The sequence below is a fragment of the Mobula hypostoma genome, chromosome 2 (assembly GCF_963921235.1).
Source record: "Mobula hypostoma chromosome 2, sMobHyp1.1, whole genome shotgun sequence".
In the NCBI taxonomy this organism is placed as follows: Eukaryota; Metazoa; Chordata; class Chondrichthyes; order Myliobatiformes; family Myliobatidae; genus Mobula; species Mobula hypostoma.
The window spans coordinates 48301332-48324075 of NC_086098.1; the positions used below are offsets into that span (position 1 = coordinate 48301332).

Sequence of the window (22744 nt, forward strand, 5' to 3'; positions counted from 1 at the left end):
TGTCTGACCCCCTAACTATAGAGTCCCCTATCACTGCTGCCAGCTTCTTCCTTTCCCTACCTTTCTGAGTCACAGGGCCAGACTCTGCGACAGAGGCGCGGCCACTGTTGCTTCCCCCAGGTAGACTGTTCCCCAACAGTACTCAAGCAGGGGTACTTATTGTCAAGGGGTACAGCCACAGAGGTGCTTTCTAGCCTCTGACTCCTGCCCTTCCTTGTCCTGACTGTTACCCACTTATCTGTCTCCCCAGGTCCTGGTGTGACTACCTGCCTATAGGTCCTATCTATCACCTCCACACTTTCCCTGACCAGATGAAGGTTATCAAGCTGCATCACCAGTTCTCTAACATGGTCTCTAAGGAGCTGTAGCTTGACGCACCTGGTGCAGATGTGGCCGTCCAGGAGGCTGGGAGTTTCCAGGACTTCCCACATCTGACACAGAGCACAGAATACCGGCCTCACACAAATATTTCCTGTCTGTATTCTACACAGATAACCTGTTATCGCCGAAGCCCCATTGAGCAAAAGCCTTCCTACTCTGTCTCTGTTTACTCCAATGCCCGCTCTATAAAGCTGTCTACTTTTAAACTCTTCTCGCTGTTCTCACTGGCTGATGCCCACATGCTTGCGCAGTTGTGCCCCGATCAAACTGCTGAAGAAATATCTGTCTCCTTTTGAACTCTTCTCGCCATTCTCATTGGCTGATGTCCACGCGCTTGCTCAGTCATGCCCCGATCAAACCACTGAAGAAATTTGGCCTGTCCCCTAAAACCCTCACTAATTTTTATAGACGCACCGTAGAAAGCATTCTTCTAGGGTGCATCACAACCTGGTATGGAAGTTGTCCTGTCCAAGACCAGAAGAAGCTGCAGAAGATCGTGATCATAGCCCAGCACATCACACAACCCAATCTTCTGTCCTTGGACTCACTTTACACCGCACGCTGTCGGAGCAGTGCTGCCAAGATAATCAAGGACACGACCCACCTAGCCAACACACTTTTCATCCCTCTTCCCTCCGGGAGAAGGCTCAGGAGAATGAAGACCCATACGGCCAGATTTGGGAACAGCTTCTTTCCAACTGTGATAAGACTGCTGAACAGATCCAGACCTGGATCTGGGCCGTACCCTCCAAATATCCGGACCTGCCTCTCGGTTTTTTTTTGCATGATCTTACTTTCCATTTTCTATTTTCTATTTATGATTTATAATTTAAATTTTTAATATTTACTATCGATTTGTACTCCAAGGAGCGGGAAGTGCAGAATCAAATATCGCTGTGATGATTGTACGTTCTAGTGTCAGTTGTTTGGCCACAATAAAGTATAAAGTATGAAATTAAATAACCTGCCTGACTTGCTGAGTTCCTCCAACAGTTTTGGCGTGATGCTGTACATTTCCAACATAAGCAGTTTGTGACTGCTTATTCCCCTCCATGGATGCTACCTAACTAGCTGAGTTCCTTCAACTTTTTGTGAGTGTTGTTCTTTTCATTATAAATTTACAAGGACTTATAAATTACTGGCTGAATAAAGTTCTTATAATCTCAGTTCTGTATAGCAAATAAGGCAGTAGCTTATGGTTCTAGAAACCCCCCACCAGGAGAAACATTAAGCCTGCATCTTCCATGTCAAACCCCTTACAAATCTTGTCAGAGTTTCATTGAAGTAATATCTCATTTCTTCTGGAAAGTAATAGCCTAGTTGCTTAATATCTCCTTTATGAAAATCTTGTTGTCTCTGGAATAGACCTGATTTTCTTTCATTGTAGTACTTATACTGCAGTTCTGCAGCATATAACAATAAGATCACAAGATATAGGAGCAGAATTAGGCTATTAGGCACATTGAGTCTGCTCCACCATTTCATCATGACTGATCCAATTTTCCTCTTAGCCTCAATCTCCTGCTTTCTCCCTGTATCCCTTCATGTCCTAACCCATCAAGAATCTATCAACCTGTGCCTTAAATATACATAAAGATGTGGCCTCCACAGCTGCCAGTGGCAAAGAATTCCACAGGTTCACCACTCTTTGGCTGAAGAAATTCCTCCTTATCTCCATTCTAACAGGACACCCGTCTATTCTGAGGCTGTGTTGGCTGCTCTTAGATTCTGCCTACCATAAGAAACATCCTCTCCACATCCACTCTGGGCCTGTATTCACTAGAATTCAGAAGAATGAGGTCACTTCTCATTCTTCTGAATTCTAGTGAATATAGGCCTGCTATCAAATGCTCTTCATATGACAAGCTATTCAATCCTGGAATCATTTTTGTGAACGTCCTTTGTACCCTCTCCAGTTTTAGCACATCCTTTCTCAGATAAGGGGCCCATAACTGCTCACAATACTCCAAGGGAGGTCTCACCAATACTTAATAAATTCTCAACATTGCATCTAGTCCTCTTGAAATGAATGCTAACGTTGCATTTGCCTTCCTCACCACAGATTCAACCTGCAAATTAACTTTTAAGGAATCCCGCACAAGGACTCTGAAGTCCTTTTGTGCCTCGGGTTTTTTTTGTAATTTCTTTTCATTTAGAAAATACTCAAACCTTTTATTTCCTCTACTAAAGTGCATGAACAGATGACCATACACTTCCCGACACTGTATTCCATCTGCCACTTCTTTGCTCAGTTTCCTAATCTGTCTGTCCTTCTGTAGCCTCTCTACTTCCTCAAAACTACCTGTCCCTCCACCTATCTTCATATACTCTGCAAACTTTTCAACAAGCCATCAATTCAATCATCCAAAACATTGACATATAATGTAAAAAGCAGCAGTCCCAACACAGATCCCTGTGGAACACCACTAGTCACGGGTAGCCAATCAGAAAAGGTTCTCTTTATTCCCACTCTTTGCTGCCTGCCATCAGCCACTGCTTTATCCATGCTAGAATCCCTCCTCTAATGCAATGGGTTCAGAGCTTATTAATAGCCTAATGTGTGGCACCTTGTGAAAGGTCTTCTGAAAATCCAAGTACACAACATCAACTGATTTCCCTTTGTCTATCTTTGTTGATTCGGAGCAAGAAGGCTGCAGGTGAACTGCTAAGGATTTCTGGAGCAAAGGCATTTTACTACTCCGGGTAAAAGAGAGGCAAGACTGCGCAGGCACGTGATGTCAGCGAGTAGTGTGGGAAAAGTTTAAAAAGACCGCCATATCCAGTGGGCAGCGGAGTGAGAGGTAGCAGAGTGATAGGGCTTTGGCTCAACGGGCTTAGGCGATATCAAGGTGAGGTAGGTCTACCTGTGTTAATTGCGGAAAGGAAGTAGTATGTATGTGAGGTCCGTTTTCTGTGCTCGGTGTCAGATGTGGGAGGTCTTGGAGTCTCCCAGCCTCCCGGACAGCCATATCTGCACCCGGTGTGTTGAGCTGCAGCTCCTAAGGGACCACGTCAGGGAACTGGAGATGCAGCTCGATGACCTTTGTCTTCGTCGACATATGACCTTTGGCTTATTGAGAAAGTAAGGAGGCATGGGAACCAAGGGGACATTGCTTTGTGGATCCAGAACTGGCTTGCCCACAGAAGGTAAAGAGCGGTTGTAGATGGGTAATATTCCACATGGAGGTTGGTCACCAGTGGTGTGCCTCAGGGATCTGTTCTGGGACCCTTACTCTTCGTGATTTTTATAAATGACCTGGATTAGGAAGTGGAGGGATGGATTAGTAAGTTTGCTGATGACACAAAGGTTGGAGGTGTTGTGGATGGTGTGGAGGACTGTCAGAGGTTACAGCGGGACATTGATAGGATGCAAGACTGCAAAACTAGGCTGAGAAGTGGCAGATGGAGTTCAACCCAGATGTGTGAAGTGGTTCATTTTGGTAGGTCAAATATGATGGCAGAATATAGTATTAATGGTAAGACTCTTGGCAGTGTGGAGGATCAGAGGGATCTTGGGGTCCAAGTCCACAGGATGCTCAAAGCAGCTGTGCAGGTTGATGTTGTGGTTAAGAAGGCATACGGATTATTGGCTTTCATTAATCGTGGAATTGAATTTAGGAGCCGAGAGGCAATGTTGCAGCTATATAGGAGCCTGGTCAGACCCCACTTGGAGTACTGTGCTCAGTTCTGGTCACCTCACTATGGGAAGGATGTGGAAACCATAGAAAGGGTGCAGAGGAGATTTACAAGGATGTTGCCTGGATTGGGGAGCATGCATTATGAAAACAGGTTGAGTGAACTCAGCCTTTTCTCCTTGGAGCGACGGAGGATGAGAGGTGACCTGATAGAGGTGTATAAGATGATGAGAGGCATTGATCGTGTGGATAGTCAGAGGCTTTTTCCCAGGGCTGAAATGGTTGCCACAAGAGGACATAGGTTTAAGATGCTGGGGAGTAGGTACAGAGGTGATGTCAGGGGTAAGTTTTTTACTCAGAGAGTGGTGAGTGCATGGAATGGGCTGGTGGCAACGGTGGTGGAGATGGATACGATAGGGTCTTTTAAGAGACTTTTGGATAGGTACATGGAGCTTAGAAAAATAGAGGGCTATGGGGAAGTCTAGTAATTTCGATGGTAGGGACATGTTTGGCACAACTTTATGGGCCGAAGGGCCTGTATTGTGCTGTAGGTTTTCTATATTATGTTTCTATGTTTCTATGTTTTTTTTTAAAAATTCCAACAGATTTGTCAGGCAAGATTTTCCCTTGAGGAAACCATGCTGACTATGGCCTATTTTATTATGTGCCTCCAAGTACCCTGGAACTTCACCCTTAATAATAAACTCCAACCACTGAAGTCAGATCAACTGGCCAATCATTTCCTTTCTTCTGCCTTACTCCCTTCTTGAAGATTGGAGTGATATTTTCAATTTTCTAGAGTTCTGGAACCATTCTAGAATCTAATATTCTTGAAATATCATTACTAATGCCTCCACAATCTCCTCAGCCACCTCTTTCAAAACCCTGGGGTGCACACCATCTGTCCAGGTGACTTATCTACCTGCAGACCTTTCAGTTTCCCAAGAACCTTCTCTCTAAGTAATGGTAACTTCACACACTTCATGAGCCCTGAAACCTGGCACTTCCACCATATTGCTTGTGTCTTCCATGATGAATATATCCTGTGCCTTCCAAATTGCTTCTAGAAATTTCAGCCATTGCTGCTCTATCATCATCCTTGCCAGTGTTCTTTTCCAATCAATTCTGGGCAACTCCTCTCTCATGTCTCTGTAACACTCTTTACTCCACTGTAATACTGATACATTTGACTTTAGCTTCTCCTTCTCAAATTTCTGAGTGAATTCAATCATGTTATGATCACATCTCCTAAGGGTTCTTTTACCTTAAGCTCTCTAATCAATTCTGGTTCATTGCAGAACATGCAATCCAGAATAGCTGATCCCCTAGAGGTCTCAACCACAAGCTGCTCTAAAAGGCTATCTCTTAGGCATTCTAGAAATTCCCCTCTTGGAATTCAGCACCACCCTGATTGTCCCAATCCATCTGCATATTTAAATCCCCCAAGATTATTTTAACATTGCTCTTTTGGCGTGCATTTTCTATCTAACAGGTGCTGTTTATTCTTCCTTGGGTTGGATAACTAGATCTGCACACAATATTCTTGATTCAGTCCTACTTGAGCTCTATGAAATTGAAGCAATGGAGTCTCAATGCTTGCAACTCATCCCACTTAATATAAACTCCAACATACTATTTGCCTTCCTAATTGTTTTCAGAACATTTCTGTTCTAATTTCTAATGAATGATATACAGTACACTGCGATCTTTCAGAACACAATAATCTTCAATTCCTTCCATGTAAAAAATATTGTTTATTTTTTCAGCAAAGTGGGTGGCCTCACAGTTTTTGTATTGTGCCTGCTTTTCCTTTACCTTGCTTCCCCTGTTTTCAATAGCTATTCCTTAATCCAGTCCAACATATTACCCCGGAAACCTTGCCCTCTAATTTTTAGTGACACCCTGTCAAGCGTCTTCTGAAAGTCCAAATATACCACATTTATACTATTATCTACTCTGCTAGTTGCAACCTTTGTAAAGTCCCAACAGATGTGTCAAACATTATTTTTTCATACATCCATGCTGACATTTCCAAATGCCCTGTTATCACCTTTCAAAACATAGATTCTCCATAATGTTCCCTGTTACCAAACGCAAACACGAGGAAATCTGCAGATGCTGGAATTTCAAGCAACACACATAAAAGTTGCCGGTGAACGCAGCAGGCCAGGCAGCATCTCTAGGAAGAGGTACAGTCAACGTTTCGGGCCGAGACTCTTCGTCAGGACTAACTGAAAGAAGAGCTAGTAAGAGATTTGAAAGTGGGAGAGGGAAGGGGAGATCCAAAATGACAGGAGAAGATAGGAGGTGGAGGGATGGAGCCAAGAGCTGGACAGTTGATTGGCAAAAAGGATATGAGAGGATCATGGGACAGGAGGCCTATGAGAAAGAAAAGGGGGAGGGGGAGAAAAAGCCCAGAGGATGGGCAAGTGGTATAGTGAGAGGGACACAGGGAGAAAAAGGAGAGAGAGAAAAAGAATGTGTGTATATAAATAAATAACGGATGGGGTACGAGGGGGAAGTGGGGCATTAGCGGAAGTTTGAGAAGTCAATGTTCATGCCATCAGGTTGGAGGCTACCCAGACGGAATATAAGGTGTTATTCCTCCAACCTGAGTATGGCTTCATCTTGACAGTAGAAGAGGCCGTGGATAGACATATCAGAATGGGAATGGGACGTGGAATTAAAAGGTGTGGCCACTGGGAGATCCTGGGAGGATCCTGGGAGGGAGATCCCCCTCTCCCTTTTCTTTCTCCCTAGGCCTCCTGTCCCATGATCCTCTCATATCCCTTTTGCCAATCAACAGTCCAGCTCTTGGCTCCATTCCTCCCCCTCCTGTCTTCTCCTATCATTTCGGATCTCTCTCTTCTTCTCCCACTTTCAAATCTCTTACTAGCTCTTCTTTCAGTTAGGCCTGACGAAGGGTCTCGGCCCGAAACGTCGACTGTACCTCTTCCTAGAGATGCTGCCTGGCCTGCTGCGTTCACCAGTAACTTTTATGTGTGTTCCCTGTTACCAAAGTCTGTCTGACTGATCTCCAGATCATCAGTTTGTTTTCTGGGTGTCTCCTTCTACCTCTTTTCTTAAATAATGGGTTATATTTGCTACCTCCAAATGCTTGGGAACCATTGAAGATACACGAAAATTTGAACGTTAACAACCAGTGGATCCCTATTGCAATTTCCTTCAAAAATAAAGATGTGTGCCATAAGATTTATTGTTCCTCACTCCCATAATTTGCTTCAATAGTGTTTCATTACTTATTCTAACTTCTTTAACTCCTCAGTGACTTTAGCTCAGTAATGTTCCACTATTACAGGGATGAATTCTTTATTTTTTAACAGATATTCTGCCTGTTCCTTATTCTCTGGTATACTAGCACCTAACTTCATTTTTAAAGGACCTGCAATATATTTTAGCTAGTCTTTTCCTTTTTTACATACCAGTAAAAGCTCTTACAGTTTGTGTTCTGGCTAGTCATGTGGTTTCCCAATCTGCCATAGCTAACTCATACCTTGCACCTTCATAGTTTGCTTTGTTCAGAGTTTGAGACCATACATAGTTTAAGATCAAACAAAATCACTTCCTGCCTTTATATAAGATTCTATTATAATAAGTTTTCCCTAAAGATCCCTTAAATTTCATTCTATCAGTTGATCCTTTCTCATTTGACAAATTGAACATGGACATTGATGAAGCGACTGCAGATGGTTGGGCCTTGAGGAACTCCTGCTGGGTTGTCCTGCATCTTGTATAACTGATCTGTTTGAGCCACAATTACCTAATCATAGGAGAGCTTGCCTTTGCTTTACTAGAGTTATTTTATAATACACAAACTGAGCATTAAATTCAGCCTTATTGTCGATGGTAATCATTTTCACCTCACCCCTGCAATGCACTTCTTTAAATTATGTAGGAATTAAGTCTGTAATGAGATATTTTCTGACGAAACCCAAAAGGTTCATTACTGAACATACGCTATTTGGCATCAATGTTGTCAAGAATTTTTTTTATCACTTTATTGATGTTTCCGACAAACTGATGGAACACTCATTAGCTGGAATAGATACATTCTGTTAACAGAATGACAGGACAAACCTGTGCAATTTTCCACATTGTTGGACAGGTTCCAGTTTTGTAGCCATACTTAAACATTTTGGCTAGATATGTGGTTAGTTTTGCAATGCATCTTCAGTGGTACAACAGAGATGTTGTCTGGTTCTATTCGTATCCAGTTAGACATTTTTATACCATGAGCATGAATCAAACTGGCTGAATACTCAGGAAGAAGCAAAGGTGGATCTATCACTTGGGGTTTCAAGTTGAAATCTGTTGGAAACACTCACTCATCTTTGTCATCCATTTGCTGGACCTTTCTATTGAAGTGAGGGATGTTTTTGGATCCTTTTCATCCTTTATATATTAGTTGTAAATTGAACAACACCATCCATGTTGAGATATGATGGGGCTGCATCAAAGTACAGCCATAACAGCAGATAATGAAGCCTCCAATGAGGGGACAATTAAACTATGATGTGCATAAAAGAACTGAATCGGAGTTATGCAAATATGTATAAAGATTACACTACTGTAAAAGATCATAACAGGGAGGAGACAAGTGGTACAACAAGGAAGGAAAAACAGATATTTATTTAGAAATGGAAGCAGTATCAGAATGGGAACCAGTGTTACTTAACAATATCAGCTGTGATGGTGATCAGAATTAGAGCGCATTACATGCTGGAGATTTTGATGAACTGTTGATTTAAGCGAGGTTCACCATGGTAGGTAAGCAAAGACAGCCCCACAATCATCGTGTCCACAAGTAAAAACCTTAGGGTGAGCAGCAGGGTCAGAGCTGGTATTAGATGATTTTACAAGGAACAAACAACTGAATTGATAGTGATCATTATGAAATACAAATCTGAATCTAGTAATAGTCATGGAGAAGGTCAGTGCAGTGTCGCAACAGACTCTGGGAGCACATCAAATCTCTGCTGACCATAAAGCACCCATTTACACTAATCCTACCCATTTTATTCTCCTCACTTTCCCTTCCAATCTCTGTCAAAAGATTTATATTTCTTACACTGATATTTGGAAGTGAAAGATGAGGGGGGCAGTGGTAGAGGGCTTTAGAAGATAGCTTGTGATGGAAGAAAAAATACTTGGATTATGGAATTGTAATCATTTTTGCAATGGATTATAAGTATCAAATAATATCCATAGATTCATACATATTGGAAAGTGCTCCCCTTACCTCCCTAATCCCCACCCACACTGACTATCAAGGACCATTTATAGTATCCTACATTAATCCCATTTTTATTCTCCCCTCATTCTCATCCACATACCTGTACACCAGAGGGTATTTCCAGAGGCCATTTCCAGAGGCCAGATGAACCTAGTAACTCAAACATCTTTAGAACATGGAAGGAAACTGTAATATCCAAAGGAAACCCCACACAGACAGCACAGAAATTAGGACTGAACCCAAATCGCTGGAGTTGTAATGTAGCAGCGTTATTAGCAATGCTGTTATGCTGCCTATTGATCATCACAGTTCTCTGAAGTTTATTATAAAATTTTAATCTATTTTCTGCCAAATCTAGCCCTTCAGAGGCTGTTAATTGAAAATTAAACAACTTATACATCATCCAAAACTATAATAAAAATGTACAAGATACCTTGAATTCTCAATAACATAATTCTCCTGCCACTCCATACTTAAGTCAGGATGGGAGAATATATATTTTCCATTCACATTGTAGCCATCATCTGTTTCACTTAGCAATGTATTTGCTGTGAAAGAGGGGAAAAATTGACATTTAAAAATGTTATTTTCAATACTTATAAATCAATATATTTCTGCATAATATTGACTCACTTATCAATTTTTAAACTATGAAGACATTAATTTTGATGAACAAACTAGATTATTTAGGCAATTATAAATATATTTTAAGAATTCTTCCAAATTAAAAAAGTATGCTTTTTTAAATTTAACCATTAAAAAAGAATAAATGGAGTGCCTCAGTATATGATTGGTATAAGTATCGGTGAAACGAAATGAATGGAAAAATTACTCAAAGTTAGGATGTACACTATCTATTAAGCTCAATAACATTCCACTTTTTAAGAATAAAAATATATTACTATATTTGAACTTACCCTCTAATTCGTATTCCAGAAACTGCATGGTAGAACTACATGTGGCTTCCACTGTTGCCATCAAGATATTTGCTTTGTCTTCATCTGATTTCACACTGGCAATCCATGAGGTGTTGTATATTGGTGTCAAAACATTGATGTTTCCAGTTAATGACTTAAATGCTGGGAAAACAACTGCTAGAGGCAGATGTATTGTCAGTGATGGAATCTCTATTGTCTTTGCTGGGATTATTAGGGCTGGTGGTTCAGAATCTGCTGCCAGCTTTGCATTGGTGCCTAGGTTGAAATACTGTCCAGCAGTTCCAAAAAACCTTGATAAAGTAAACTGAGAAATCATGACTCTGAATTTTGGTATTGTCACTTCAAGATAAGGGATTTTGTTATATTCAATATACCTAGAATCAATGCTCACATCAGGAAAACTTATAATGGGAAAATCTGGCAAAACAATTTCAAATGGAAGGATGTTTGTGCTCAATGGAATAGTAATATCTGTGAAGTTAATGGTATATGATGGCACTTGAAGTGTAGTATATGGAATGTTAAATTCAGGAGTGATGAAGACTCTTGGTAGTTTTAATTCTGACAAGTGGAATTTATATGAGGGCACAACAATGTCAACCAGTGGTATTGTGATTGTTGGAAATGTAATTTCATCGAGAATTGCGCCTTCTCCAGCTGTTGGAACAAGGTTGCTAAGTATCACTTCTGGTACATTTTTGATCCACTTAGGGAGATGAAGTGTAATTTCAGGGACATATACTTTTAGACCATTTGCTATCCTCTGGACCGGGAAAGGAATAAGAAAGCCTTCTTCACTCTTTATGCACATTATTAATGCAGATACATTAAAGTATTGTTTCTCCATCTCACTGGCAGTCACATTAAATTTTAGCACATCCCACAAATTTTTATCATAAACTGGAAGCCATATTTTTTTCAAGAAAGCTACATATCCCTTCAAGGATCCAGCCAGGTCAAGACGTATTTCCGTTCTATTGTTTAATAGTTCTACTGCATTACTGTAGCTCATTGAAAAGAGGTGACCATTATGATTCCATTTCAATGCTTGGCTCTCTGGTGTGATACTTACAGCCACCTCCTGCTGCACATCTGCCCTGTTCCACCAACAACTGGGTTGACTAAATTTGGCATTTAGATTTGCTGTCACACTCCAGGGTGCTAATTCCAGTGTTGCTTTAGAGGTCTGACTACCATTCGTTGTCAATGAGTACATAGGTGTAATTGAATTATTTCCAGAATGTTCCCATACAGCAAAAATACGTCTTGTGGTTGCCTCCAAAGCAAGGTTTTCATTCATCACAATATTAAAACTATTACCAGAAACTGTCTTAGCTGAAGAACTTAGATCAACTTTTGCATTGGAACGAATAGTATTTGAACTGAGGTAAACACTTGCTTCATTGTTCAAACTGCAAAAGAATTTGTTTATGGAAGACACACTTCCTCCGACTTGAGCATTAGTTGAAGTTTCCAAGTTGAAGTATGATGCAAGATCTCCCAAGGTAAGTGAGTGCAGAGCTTTTCCTACAAGATCAGTTTCAAATGAAGGCACTAATAGCCTGTAGTCAAGAGACACCTTTGATTGCACATTGGGTTTAGACCTTGTATTACCACTCAAATCGTGTGTGAAATTAAAGATTAATTTGGAAAGTTTAATGTTTGCTCTAGTATTAATTGAAGCATCAATATTCTTCCATGATAAACTTAGAGTGCTGTTGTGCTTTCCCTCAAAGGCCTCATGGTGAACAGAAATAGTTGTTGCTAATTTCAGCCTTCGCCTTCTTGCTAGGCTTGTTGTTCCTTCTGCTTTGAAGTTTGAAGTGAAGATAGATGAAGATAAGACACCATACCGAGCAATTATATCTGACTGGTTGAAAAGTTCAGCATGAACACCAAGTGTTACTAAACTTGATTTAAGTGAGAAATCATATGTCAAATTGCCCATAGCTGGAAGCTTGATAGATTCTTGTATAGCAGGTATTTTGATCGTTGGAAAAGATAATTTGTAAAGACTGTCAGGAATGTTCACCAATGTGAATTCAAAGGATGGCATAACAAAAGTATAGGAAGGCATGTTAAAATTAATAATTGGCAATCTAAAGGCTGGAGTAGTAATTTCTCTTGTAGCAACAAAATGGAAATTTGGAATCTCTACTCTGTAAGGAGAGACTTCAGCCTTCAGTACTGGTATGGTATAACTCGGTATACGAAGAAATTTTGGCAGATAACTTGCACTGGGATTTACTTGTGATCGATCATTTCTTGATTGTTTCAAAATGCTGTCTCTAATCTCTTTAAAGGCATTTTCAGATTTTGTAAAAAGATCTCCAAACCACTTAGAAACAGGTGTCAAGTCAATTCTAAAGTCATGAACATCTTTGTTCTTAATGTATTCAGTCTTCAGGCTTAAATCAAATGTTTGTCGTGGTGTTCTCAAAAATGATTTGAGTCCAGCATCTTCCCAAAGAGAATATTTTTTAATAGGAGATTTCGGGATGGTAATGGGCAAGGTCAGGAAATTCAAATTTGCATCACCAGTCAATGCAAGAAGTAAACTTATATTTTCTTCATTATTACTTGCAAAAATATTATGCTTGTACTTGTACTCATTGAACCTTGAAGTTACATCCCAGACATAACGCTGTACATTTGGATTTAATGCCAGTTCATAGTTATTCAGGAACTCTACTTTCCCAGTAAGTGTAAAAGGGAAATAAACTTTTGCATTGACAGTATTTCTTTCTTTCACAACAACTTCAAATGGTTTTACTGTGAAGGTAAATGAATTATCCACTGTACCCACTGCATGACCTCGGAGGTCAGAATGTTGATTTCCCATTAATTTTACTTCCAATGATGCTAGATCTGCAGTTCCATCCACACTTAAAGTACTGTCTCCAATCTGTGCAATACTTGTATTTGCATACAACATTAAATTGGCATTAAATGAAGGGAAGATCTCAGTCTTGAAGTTTTGTTTCATGTTTACATATTTAGAGTCTGTGCTACTAACAAATGTGACTTTAAGAGCAGTTTCATCAAGATTCAATTTCCCTTCACTTCTGTATATTCCTTCATCAAAGAAGTTCTTAAGAGAGAATTTTCCACCAGTATACGTAGTGACAGTGCTTGTTACACTCTTTTCATTAACAATTGTTTCAACAATATTATTCAGAGACACTTGACTTGATAATGATAAATTTGGTACACTGAAATCATGTTGATAATTTGTCTCCATTTTTGTGGAAAGTCCTCTGTCTATTCTTATTCCTATAACATTCTTTGCTTCTGCTTTGTAGGGTTCAGAGGTAATTTTAAGTAAGGTCTCTGTATTTCCGTTCACAAATGGTTCTGAGAAATTAAGCATTCCTTTGTGGTCAATGACGACAGTTGAATGGTCAAGCTTGATATTTTCACTTAGTTTCAAAAGATTCTGCTCAAGAACTGATAGCTGAGCTTTAGCTTCTAAGTCAAATGATAGGATGTCAAAACTTGATTTGCCTTTTGCTGTGATACAAGCTAGAAGTTCAGGTTTGCTTTCAACAACTGTGCTGTTGTGAATTCTAACAGTGGTGTGCAAGTTGTAAACAGGAGATGAAATACTGAACATACCACTGAGTTTTCCAAATGCAGGAACAGATACTTGGTGGGGTATACGAGGCGGCTGGAATTCAGGAATCTTAATGTTGTCCAGCATGAAGTTGTTTACATTCACTTTTGGAATCCTGAAATCAAGCTCAGTGAATGCACTGAAATCTATTGCAGGAAGCATTATGTTTGGAAGTGTTTGCATGGGAAAATTCAGATCTGAAGTTAGAGAGAATGCTCCTGTGGGAATTTCAAAATTCTGTATGTCATGAATTGTTGTGAGAATGAAGTTCTTAATTGCTTCCAAGTCAATTGTGAAGGAAGGGATAGTAAATACATTCAGAATGGTGATTGGTGGAACTTCAAATTTTGTAGGAATCGTAATAGTTTTTAGTTTCTGTAAATTAACATGGTAAGATGCTGTAGTTAGATTTGTCAGAGGTACTGTAAATGATGGAATGACAATCTGTCCTTGCCTAATAGCCTGTATGCTGACTTCAAACTGAGGTACAGTTATTAAACCTAGGTTCAGCTCTGGAACAACAAAACCTTCTTCGAGGTAAGCGTATATTTGGTTTACTACATCTGTAAGATCATTCTTTGCTGCAAAAATTGCAATATTCTCTTTTGCCTTTTGATATGCTGTTGTGAGGTGATGAATAAGCATATCATAATAACACACAGCATCTTGCCAGTGACTTTGCAGTTCATTATAGATATTCATTTCACTGATCCTTTTGTGGATTTCCCTGATTATATCACCAAATGCAGTTTTTAGATCATTGTGAATTGCCACAGCTACACTTCTGAGTACATCTACCAGCACATCAACCAATTCATTGAGATTTCTCTGTGTCAGGTAGTCGTCAATTAAATAGCGAATTGTTAGAATGTATTTCATCATGGACTTAACTTTCTCTTCTAGTTCTAACTCGCTTATATTATCTTTGACAACTTTGCTTGTTTCTTGGATCCAGTTGTTTGTTCGATCAACAAAAGCATTATAATCAAATTCTTTTAAATCTGTAATAACTTTGCTAAGAACCTCATTAAATTTGTCAATCATTTTCTGGAAGTCATATAATCCTATCTGTTCAGATAGTTCTCTAATATACTGAACTGCTCTCTCAATGTATGCCTTCACATCAATTCTTTTAAGAGTAGCTATGACTCCTTGTATTACTTCCTTCACCTTGTGTTGGTTGATGAATAGCACAGTTTCGTCAAGAAGTTTCTGAATCAATTTATCAAGTTCAAATACTGTAATAATCTCCTGTATCTTGGTATTGATGTATTTAATAGTATCATCTATACCCACGGCCTCAGCACAAAACTGAAAAATCTGGTATGTGCCTCTAATCCAATCATTTACCTTTTCACCAAATGCATTTAGTGCTTGTTTCAGTTTTTCAATTAGCTCACTGAAGTTAATTGTTGAAATTTGTTGATTTAGTCTGTCGGCCAGTTCCTGCAAATTGATGTTTTGGAGTTGTGCCTGTACTTCCTTCAGTTTAGTTTGTAATGCTGTACACTGATCCTGAATCCACTGAGCCAGGTGAGTTTCTTGCTGAGCAAGTTGTTCAAGAAATGCCTGCATTTGAATGACAATCTTCAGAACTTTTTGGGTTATTTCATATCGTTCAACAGTTCTTACCAACTGATTTATAATCATCTTAGTGAACTCTGTAATGGCATTCTTCAATTCAGATGTATCATACTGTTTCAGATAGTTAAGAAAAATCTGCACATTGGTCAGCATCTTATTGGATATCTCGATCAAAGCAAGGTTGAATTGTTCTGCTGAGTTCTCATAATCTGTTACAAACTTTAACACTTTATCCCTTATTTCATTCATCTTCGAGTCTAAATCCACTTCTTTGATGTAATCATTTATTTGGCGCAATATAATCTTGTATTTCTGGGCATAAACCTTCATGTTCATCAAAAAGTCTTTTAAGGACTCTGAAGCATTTAAAATTCCATATTTTAAGTAGTTGAAGTACCTGGGCAAGTCTTCCAAGAAAGGTATGTCAACAACATGAACGTTTGTATTTTTATCATATTGCAGATTACCTAAAATTTTTATCTTCGATGGTTCATCTGGATCAACAGTGTCCTTTCCCTTAAAGGAGAGTTTTTTGACAAAATCAACCTTTGCTTCACCTTCAATGTTCATGCCAATTCTGGCTGGATTATTGTAGGCATAGATAGTTTGCATGTAGCCATTTTTGTTTAACTGACCTTCCAGTTTCCATGTACTGGATTGCTCACTTGGGTTCAACATAACATCTAAGGTGTTTTTCAGAAGTGTCTGTAACAATTTCTCATTGTTATTACTATGTTCAGAAGTTCCTTCATAGCTATGATGAAGTGCAAGAGCAAATGGTTCTGCCTTCATTTGGAGTTTATTGATAAGCTTTCCATTGTGCTTGGCCAAGTAATCAACATTTCCATCGGCAACAGTATCAGCATCAAAGGTGAAGATAAATGGAAGAGCTGCTGTACGAACCCGATTCACTAATTGCAATTGTTTTGATTTGCAAGATGCATCGCTGGAGAAATATGCAGAAAGTCCAACAATTTCCAAGTTTAACTTGTGATTAATTTTATTTGACTGCACTTTTCCAGTTGTGTTTGCACTTAATAAAACTTTCCATTCTGCACACTGCAAGTCATAAGAATGTTTCACCTGATGGGCATTCTGCTTTCCCATGAATTCACCCTTCAAATTAATCTTGAATGGTTCAAGCAGAAATTGTCCAGTATGGGTAAGATCGAGTTGTTGGTATTTGAAACCGTTATCATAATCACAGGAAAATTTGAAATCTTGCAATAGCATTTGTAAATTTTGGTGGTAGATTCTTTCTGAATTAAGGTGCCCATTGGTCTGCATTTCTGCATTGATTGCTCTTGAATTAATAGTAAAGTGATCTGTCCGGTTAAATACAATTTTTTTATATGCCATCTCCGTAGTTGTGAGAAGGTCCAGCCCTTGTGCTTTATTAAGACCAAGAATGAAGTTATTGCTTGCTTTAGTGTCCAAAATACTACCTGAAGAAGAACTGGACATTTGCACTCCATTGCTATCTATTAATCCATTAAAATTCAAATTAACATAACTAGTATAATCATCTAGGATGGCAAATACCATGGTGGCTTTTGATTGTTGAACATTAACTTTGAATCTAGATTTCAGATCAACAGGATCTATGTTAAAACTTGAGTTCACTTCAGCTTTCAGACCACCATTCCCAATGCTCAGAGTACCCTGGTTACTTACAAAAGGGAAATGTGCAGTGGACTCTAACTGCAGACCATTATCATTTAATACAACAGCAAATACATTGTGGAAAAGGTAGTTCCAATAACTCAATCCGTTGGTTGTTTGCATTTTTTTATACTTTCCTGTTGAGTTCAATAACAAACTCAGTTGTCCTTCATTGTAGCTGAGATGATCTGCAGTTTCTATGGCAGCATCAAACATGTGACCACGTAGCTTGTTCTCTATCTTCAGTCCTTTATTAGTGTTAGTCCATTTAACGTTGCTGATGAAGTCACCGTTATGAGACTGGCCTGAAGTGTCACATTTCACTTCGTATCTCCTATTTGTCATCCTTAGTTTGATGATATTTTTTAGATTTAATAATGAGCTCTCAGTGTTTGAGGAAAATGTTAAACTATCACGGCTGAATTCATTGTTCATTCTGTTGGTAATTTGGAGCAATGCAGAATTGAAATTTAAAATTGAACTTCCACTGCCTTCCTTATAGGATTTAAATGTTTCAGACATGGTATAGTTCCAAGCAGAATAAAATGAAGATACCTCTACCATTCCTTTTGCACGCCCTTGTATTTCGAAATTTGAATCATGTCCAAACCCAAATTGATATGATGAAATCAAGGAGGTCTTTGCTGCTCCTATACTAAGTGCATGCCATTCAAATTCTACCTCAGATTTATCATTTGAACCATGGTTCTTTGTTAATAGCTTTACTGAAGATGTAAGTAAGGAATGTTTAAATGATCCAGTGATATCTGTAGATAGATGTTCTCCAGCTTGGCTTGAGAGTGCTGAACCTATGAAACATAAAATACATAAATTTTAAATTGCACTTGGAATTAAGTTCAGGCACAGCAGCTAAGTAGATGATAATTTTATAATGGTGAAATTATTTACGCCAATGAAAGTTTGTGAAATCCAACAACTGTAATTAGTTTTCATGCCTAATGCAGTTTTCAAAAGTTTGCAAACTTATTGATCAACTATAATATTATTCTCTTTGTTTCTCAGATCATGAACTTTACAGTGTTGATTCCAAACACTGTGGGACAAATCCTTGTAAAACTGTTCTTCCAAATTCTTACATGGGAAGTGGATGTTGCTGTCAAACAATGGTCTCAAGCCAATCACCTGAGCTATGAAATTCATGTGTTTTATTTTATTATTTGAGAAACTTATAACTATTGCCTTCCCTTCAAACAAAACATGTGACTAAGTAGGAAATTAATGACATCAAATATGCTTAAATAAAACATGGTATAGAACATAGAAAAACAGAACATTACAGCAGAGTACAGACCCTGAAACCCACAATGTTATGCGGACCTTTTAACTGACTATAAGATTAATCTAACCTTTCCCTCCAACATATGAGTTTTTTAAATGCCTCTTATGTATCTTCTTCTACCGCCACCCCAACAGAACGTTCTGCCCACACTCTGTGTAAAGAACTTACCCCCTATACTTTCCTTCTTGAAAACTATGCCTTGTTGTATTAGCCATTTCTGTTCTAGGAAAAAGTCTTTGTCAGTCCATTCTATCTATGCCTCTTATCATCTTGTAAACCTCTATCAAGTCACCTCTCATACTCCTTTCATAAATTTGGATATCATAAATATGGATAAATAAATATGGATGCTGTCCAGGTTGCATGCCACCTTGGACAATGTCACCCATTCACTACATAATGTACTGGTTGGGCACAGGAGTACATTCAGCCAGAGACTCATTCCACTGAGATGCAACACAGAGCGTCATAGGAAGTCATTCCTGCCTGTGGCCATCAAACTTTACAACTCCTCCTTTGGAGGGTCAGACACCCTGAGCCAATAGGCTGATCCTGGACTTATTTCCTGGCATAATTTACATATTACTATTTAATTATTTATGGTTTTATTACTATTTAATTATTTATAGTGCAACTGTAACGAAAACCAATTTCCCTCGGGATCAATAAAGTATGACTATGACTATAAAGAAGAAGAATTCAGTAACACATTATTAAAATACTCACCTTTCAGTTGGTATGACAAAAAATCCAGAACTGAGTCTGCTTTGATATCTAGGTCAACTGAAAATGGTCTTCCACCTTGCTTTCTACTACGTTCACATTTAAAGTTGGAGGTCCAGTTATAATAATTATTATTCAGCTTGGAAGAGAATTCCAGCTTGTCCATTGAAGGAATCTGGAGCTTGTATATTTTGGGAATTGTAAAAGAAGGAATAGAAGTTACTTCTCCAAAAAGAGGAATAAAAACTGATGGTATCGTGTAATCATTCGATGGTGAAGTAATTCCGAGCACTTTTTTAGCCACCGGATGTAATCTCACTGTTCTTGGAAAAAGTGTAACTTCTTCAAACACTTTCCCACCAAAAGGAATTGGAACGTGAATGTCAACTTTATTATCCCCAAATGTACCTGCGATGGAGCCTTGACTGTGATGGGAAAGATGTAGTGGAGGAAAGAAAAGAAAAACAAGAATATTAGCTATGGTTCTTATTAAAAGCGAATAAAATCTTGTAACAGTTTGTATTCGATCTTCATGCTTTATGATAAAGTGGAAAGGGATGTGGTCATCACTGGGCAAAAGTAAAAGGTCAGTGCTTAGGAATTGAACAATGATCTTTTTTTAGCTAAATACTAATAGAAAAGTGAATTATAGCTAGGCATGGAAAACGAGAGACTTTCTAATGAAGACACAATGTCACTGAATAAGCAGCTAGATGAAATAGAGGAAGAATATAATGAAGCATAAACAAGCAGGTCAGATGAGTTAAGGTGAGATGAGATGATGGAGAAACCTAAAATGTAAAATAAGCCATCCTTATATCTTAACATTTGCTTTTTGTTCAGATTCTGGTAAATTTTCTGAACTCTTACTGATAATTACTGATACTAGATTCAGTGGACAGTAGGCAAATTATGCAGGACCCAACTTATTGTCCAGTTGTAACATGTCCCTATCCAATCATGTTCACCTGTTCCTGATGCACAAAGCTACTTGCAGCCTTCAATCAAGCAATCAGATTTGCTTGGGGCAACCCTGCAGGTGCCATTGTGCAGAGTACAATGATAAAAACCCCTGATAAAAGGCAAAGCTACAAGCAGAGCCTTGTTCACTTCAGAGCTGGCACAGACTTCAACAGTTATTAAATGCCCTTGAATTTCAGAGAAATTTTTAAAGCAGAGAAAATTAAATAAATATTTAGAAACATGGTATACCTGGAAATAATTCAAACATTAAAATGGAAGGAAAATAATTCCAAAAATCACTTAGTGTGCCCTGTGTCTCTGAATTTTCAGATTTATGATACCCATTAACTCTATGCTATGGAGATATGCTATGCTTGATAACCCGGTATAAGATCAAAGAAGTAAATCCCTAGTGTAAAGGACCCCATTGATGTTCAGCATGTGGTGTTCAGCAATAGATTGTAGTGACAGATGCAGTGCGATTTGTCACTTAGAAAGATTCAGACTTCAGCATTTGACAGCTTATGTATGGAAGTTAAAGATCTACTGAAATTTTAGATAGAAAACCTGAAATCCAGTTTGCAAGTTCACTCCAATACTTGCAGGGAATAGCAGAAAATTGAAGCAAAATGAATTTAATGACAGCGGATCAATATAACAGTTTGTATTTTAATTTCCCATCTGGCAAATTGCTAGGTGGATAAACCAGTGATGGAAACTTGCAGCCTGGGATCCATAAGAATGTTGCTCAGTAATTAGAACAGGGAAAGGACAGAGATCAAACTTTCAGCAGCGAGCTTTGAAAAGCAACTCTTTGTCCCTTGATTAAGTAAACTTACTTCTTTAAAAAGAGTTTTTCTGGAAGAGTGAAAGATAATTTCATTTGCTTCAAATCCAAGTTCCCCAGAGTTTGCAAATGGTTTTGAATGGTGGGAGCAAATGGAACTTTACCATTAGCCTGTTGTAACCACATTTTGCTTGCCTGCCAAAAAAGAAATACATACGTTTGTTTCCCTGCTTTGAATTAATCGCTGCTGCATAATTCCCTACAGGTGTAAAAGACAAATATCCTGCAAGTGAGCCCATAATACTACTGAAACTTCCATTTCTTACTGATGAAAATATTTTCATCTTATAAAAATCATGATCCAATAACAATGACTTGCACTTACATCACAATATTAACAAGGTAAAATACTCACTGATGCTTCTGCAGAACAATTTATTGAAATAAGTTTACATTAATGTTAGATTAGAGATTGGACTAGAAGTAGCAATTCATGGATAAGATTATTAATTGTAGATAAACTAAAGCTTAACAAAATGCCCATAATTATATACTTTATTTAGGCAGATTTGATGTCAAAGGAGCTCCAGGATTGGAAGCATACCTCAAGCCTATAAAGGATAGCAAGTTTGCAAGGAGTCATGAGTTGGTGACTATGCAATTGGATACATGGCAGAGCCTTAGGCCAGATATATACCTGGAAGGGAATCCTTGTCATGTTAGACAACTGGTGTTACAGTGCAGAAGGTGATGATGTTATGGTACAGTAAAGCTGAGTGTTATCATGTTAAAGATGACAGCATAAAGAGGCTGCAGGTGCATGAGAAACAAAAGTGGATGGCTTGGTGCAGGGTGGGAAAGTGGATGGACCCTGGAGAATCTAGAAATGTTATTGCCGATAAAGGAAGATGGAATTTGAGGGAATCTAGCGATAATGTAGCTGATGGAGGAAGACAAGCCACTGCTGTTGATTCTCTGGCCATGACGGAACAGACTGAAAGAACCAGCAAATGTAGACCCACACAACTAGAGAAAGGTTGATGTTATAGAAGGATGACATACTCAACATAATGCCAAAGCCTGTAGACCTTCTAAGAAGGATCAGGAAGGGTCACAATTATATAGTAGGTACTTACGGTACTGCTAAGTGCCATTTCAAGGGAACAGCAAGAACCGCATCTTGAACGGGAACACTAACGCATGGTCATGCATCGAGGAAATGACAGGACTTTGGAACGGGACTTTTTGAGTGTGTTTAATGATAATGAAAGCTAAGTACTTTAGTAAATGAAGCCATGAACAAAACAAGTTAAGAAGACAGACAGAAAGGGAGGTCAGCTGATCAGCATTGCTGGGAATTAAGTAGTTAGCAGAAGAAGGCAGATTACAGTCAAGATAAACTGTGAAACAGCATGATAGGAGATGAGAATGACAAAAGATGTGAATGTTGTGCAGGAGAACAATTGATAATCAGATCGGTGCAAAGTATTCTATAGGAAATATTTTTTGCTGTCTGTCCATTTGTTGTTTTTATGATGTGCAGTTATGGAATGATTGTGAATGTATTCTTCAAGAAGTGATAATAGAAATACTGTAAATATACAGTACTGTGCACAAGTCTTAGGCACATTTATATAGCTTGGGTGCCTAAGACTTTAGCTTAGTACTGTATACATTTATTTGGTGTCAGTAAAGAAAAGGGACAGGTTATGTTGCAAACAACAAAGCTTCATCATTTGTTTGGTAGTTTTAAAATCATCTACTGCATTTCTCGCCACTTTTTAAGGTTTCAGATTGACATATTTTTTCGATGGTGGCCCATCACTAATAATTCTTTAAAAAAAATCAAAATCTTGTATCTTTCTTTGGATCATGAGTATTAGCAAAGTGGTAGAGTGAAACTG

General features: G+C 38.6%; 1 protein-coding gene across 1 annotated transcript in view; it reads right to left on the bottom strand.

The window, feature by feature from the left end:
• apoba (apolipoprotein Ba) overlaps window positions 1-22744 on the bottom strand; it is a 68295-nt gene that overhangs the window by 8807 nt on the left and 36744 nt on the right. Inside the window, exons 24-27 of the mRNA XM_063036565.1 lie at window positions 20893-21035; window positions 19094-19515; window positions 10188-17876; window positions 9704-9818 (exon numbers count right to left, since the gene is read on the bottom strand). Of these exons, the coding sequence (XP_062892635.1) occupies window positions 9704-9818; window positions 10188-17876; window positions 19094-19515; window positions 20893-21035 (8369 nt within the window). The remainder of the gene's footprint in view (window positions 1-9703; window positions 9819-10187; window positions 17877-19093; window positions 19516-20892; window positions 21036-22744) is intronic.